Consider the following 4,321-nt stretch of genomic DNA (forward strand, 5'->3'; position numbering starts at 1 on the left):
AATGTTGAGGTACACAGTGGTAGATAGGAGTGGGGTGAGGTGTTACCTGGTCTTTTGCATCAGCCACCCAACTCAGAGAACCTCACATTCATGAGGCTATCAGTTCCCACAGGTCACTGTAGCATCTTCTTGAGTTGTGGTATTATAATGTCATGACTATATATCTCTCCATGTATTTCTCTTATTCCACAGAACCTGATACTAGCTGGACCATAATGGATACCCAAGAAGTAGTGAAACTGAATTTGACTCATTCCTGAGACCTCTGGGGTACCGATGAGGCCTGAAAGGGAGTTGGATGTGCGTGCTAACTCTGAGGCTTGTGTCAAGATTCTTAAAAAGCCCCATCAGTCATTTAAGTCCATCAAAAGGATGAGTCATTGCTATATGCACTGCCCATTATGGTTTAAAGAAACTCTTATTCTTCTAATTTTTTTATTTCTGTTATGGCTCACAGACATTCACAAATTATTGCATTTGAGTTTCGTACACCATGACCACTCACCTGCCCTAGCATAGAATTTAGATTCATAAGAGGCTTGGAAAACATTACATTCAGTGCTAGTTTTATAGATTAATAAAGTGAGATTCAGAAAGAGAAAGCAAATTGCCTAAAGTCACACACACTGTAAGCTAGTAAGGTTCAGACAAGAAATCAGATCACTTAACATCAAGTTCTGTGTCCTTCCACTACACAATGCAGAATATACCATGTTAGCCCCATGAACTACATTGATACTATGCATCAAGCCAGACCCATGGGCTATATTGTTTCCACATACCATTGGCTTTATTTTCAATGTTGACAAGAGATATTGTTGACATGTACTACTTTTATATAACCTTGGCCCTGTACGATCCATGTGCCATGTCACTTACAGTTACCAAGTTCCATGTTGGTTACATGCATTCTGTTGGTTTTTGTGATATTATAGTAGATTATATTATTATCTCTGTTATTTGTTGCCCTTCCTGTAGAGAAATTACACATGCCTACCTCTTGCCATGTGACCCACATCTCTGTGGGAAGAAAATACTTCCTGCCTCTTTGTTGTTACCTGATCATGTGACTTGCTTTGGCCAGTGGGATGTGAGCAAAGAGATGTGTGTCTCTTCTGACAGTCTTTAGTAATTATTATGTGTTTTAGCCATTGTTCCTTTCCCTCTGTCACAAGAATGGCATGTTCCAGATAAGGACTCCTCTTTCAAGGTGGATCTGAGACTGCAGAAGACCACAGCCAACCTACAACTAATGTGAAACACAGGAAATAAATGAACTTTTGCAGTTGTAAGCCACTGAGATTAAGGGCTTGTTAGTTACTGAACAATAGTGTGACAAGTTTATCAAGACAGCTGTGTTGGTCTCATGCATATTTGTTTCAGTAACTAAGTACTATGTTGATTCAAATGTACAATGTTGGTTGCCTACATTACAGCTATTGTCCCCTTCTTCAACATTGGACATTCTGCCCCAGACCTCTCCTGGTTCCTCATTCACCAGGCCACTCTATGCCCCATCACCTTGAGAAAAGCTCCCTTAATGTCCTTGTTTCTAAGACTATAGACCACAGGGTTGAGCAGGGTAGTGAAGACGTTGTAAAAAAGTGAGATCTGCTTGTCTCGCTCAGGGGAATAGCTGGAGTTGGGCCTCATATAGATGTAAGTAGCTGGAACATAGAAAAATGTGACCACTGTCAAGTGGGAGGCACAGCTAGAGAAAGCCTTGCAGCGACCCTGGATGGATTTGATCTTGAGGATGGCCAGGGCAATACGAATATAGGAGGCCAGAATGAGAGAGAGTGGGGTAACAACCATAAAGACACTGATGACCAGGTCCACCATCTCAATGAGGTGGGTGTCCAAACAAGCCAAGCTCCGTACTATGGGACCTTCACAGAAGTAGTGGTTGACTATGTTGGGCCCACAATATGGCAGCCTCATGGTGAGGTAGGTATGGATCAGAGAGAAGAAGAAACCACAGATCCATGTCCCAACTGCCAACTGTGTACAGAGGCCCCAACTGAGGATGACAGTATAACGCAGTGGGTAGCAAATGGCTACATATCGGTCATAAGCCATGACTACAAAGAATATGCACTCAGTCAGTCCCAGGGCACCAAACACATACATCTGTAACCAACAGCCAGCAAAGGTGATGGTTTGAGAATGAGAGAGAAGATGCACCAACATCTGTGGCACGGTGGTGGTGACACAGCCCATATCCAGCAGGGAGAGGATACAGAGGAAGAAGTACATTGGAGTGTGGAGATGTGTATCCAGGCAGATCAGGATGACAATGAGCCCATTGCCCAAGACTGAGCTCAGGTAGAGGAGAAGGAAGGCAATGAAAAGGATCCAGTTGGATGTGGGGTCACTGGAGAAGCCAAGCAGGATAAATTCAGAAACCCAGCTTTGGTTTTGCCCTGGAAGCATCCACATGGTAGGACCTATAAGAAAATCACATTTATATTAATGTAATCTAAAGTAGGGTAGCCTGGCAAGAATGCCAGCTGAACCAGCATACAGGCTAGGATTTTAATTCTGACCACACTACTCATTTGCTGTTTAATCTTGATCTTGAACAAGTTATTTAACCTCTCTGAGGCTCAGTCTCCTCATCTGCAAATGAGGCTAATAATACTCACCTCTCAGAATTTTTATGGAGAATAGAAGCAATGTATATGATGCTTCCAACACAATGCCTCGGCAGCCAATAACATGTAAAATGCATATATGTAATCTATCGCTCTCACTCCCCAATCGTCAGTAGAAAACTGGTCACTCACATGTCTAGCAACAATCAATTTATACCACATCAGCCCCAGCCCTCAAGTCTCTTGGAGATGAGCCTCTGCCTCAAAAACAGTTATCTGAATGTACTACATGCCTCTCCTCAGACCCTGTAAACATTACTGACCTTGCCAGCTGGTGCTGAGTGATAGACTTAGGTTAAGAGCATGCTATTGAGAGACCCAAGAAACCAAGAAACTTAAAAAGCCATACTTGCTGTAAAAGTAGTGTTTAGTTCACTATATTTCATATATCCCTACCTCATGTTTACTATATATTTTGTGTATTCCTACCTCATGTTCATTGTACTTTATGAAATCTTAGTACTTTAAGTCCTACCTCAGACCCCGTAGAATTAGGCATATGTCGGGTACCGGGTAGTGACTGATTGTGTAGTTATAATGGCTTAAGTAGTGTTTGTATTTAGAACTCTTGGGTTAAGCATTGTCAGTCCCAATTGCCATGCTGACTTCTGCTTTTACAACGGGATGTAAATGTTAAAGCGATAAGCCCCTTTCAGACATTCCTTTGCTACCGCAGTAGACTCTGAGGCGCTAGCTGCTCTCTAGGTGGGCTTTATGTTGATTTAAATCACCGACCTCCATGCCGGTGTTAATTTACATGCAGTGGCTATGTAAACCTGAAGGAATCAAAGACCTTTACAAAAACCGCCTTGCTATAAGACATTTGTGATATTTTATAAATTCCCAGAACTAGTACTATATGAATTTCTACCCCACATTACTGTATGTGTTTGCAGCATTCATATTTAAAACTTTGTTAAGTTTGGCTTTTGTGTCCCATAATGACCATGTTATGTTATGTAAATGTTAAGCAAACAAGCTTCCCTAAGTATTCCTCGGGGTGAATCAGCAAACTTAATGGCTAATGTAACCTCCAGGTTGCTCAGGTTACTTTATACGCAGTGAACCTAACTTATCTGACATTCCACTCTGCCCGTTAAGTGGGTTTCTGTCAATCACGGGCAGTCAGGTTACAGCCCACGAGAGGCACCTACCAATACCAAGTGTTCCAGTACCCATTAGGAGAAATTACCCAATCATGTAAAATCAAGTTTAAAGTTCGTTCCCTTCCCTCTGTAATTGTGCATAAAAACTGCTTGCCATACTGGATCAACGCTCTGGTTCATGAAGCCTCTACCGGCTTCATGCGTGAGCCCAGACTCGAGCCTGAATAAAGACCCTCGTGTGTTTGCATCGGAGCTGGCTCTTTGTGGTCTCTCTCTCTCTCTCTCTCTGATTAGAGTTCTGGGTTCAACAGCACAATGTGAGGTTCTGTCAATTAAGGGGTAATGTGATGGCAGCAGGAAGGTACCTCTGTTGCTGGCTTCAGCCCTTCATTATTCAGCTTGAGAGCCAGTGAATTGGTGTGCGGAAGGGCCAGTGGCACTCACCTCAACTGACCTCAATGGATCAACACTAGCCACACGCTCGGGCCACATTCTCCCACCTAACAGCCACTTCTGCAGATCAACCCAGGCCAAATCCTCAGACAATATTGTCCCCCACAG

The 4,321-nt window shown here is 43.0% G+C and overlaps 1 protein-coding gene across 1 annotated transcript; it reads right to left on the reverse strand.

Moving 5' to 3' along the window:
• Nucleotides 1-1,494: 1,494 nt before the first annotated feature.
• On the reverse strand, nt 1,495-2,439 carry LOC103260457 (olfactory receptor 2A12-like). The gene has a single exon (XM_008058094.1). It carries the CDS (start codon nt 2,437-2,439, stop codon nt 1,495-1,497), a length of 945 nt encoding a protein of 314 aa, XP_008056285.1.
• Between the last annotated feature and the right edge of the window lie 1,882 nt (nt 2,440-4,321).

This window comes from Carlito syrichta, unplaced genomic scaffold, assembly GCF_000164805.1.
Source record: "Carlito syrichta isolate Samal-C Ts95f unplaced genomic scaffold, Tarsius_syrichta-2.0.1 Scaffold303210, whole genome shotgun sequence".
Classification (NCBI taxonomy): Eukaryota; Metazoa; Chordata; class Mammalia; order Primates; family Tarsiidae; genus Carlito; species Carlito syrichta.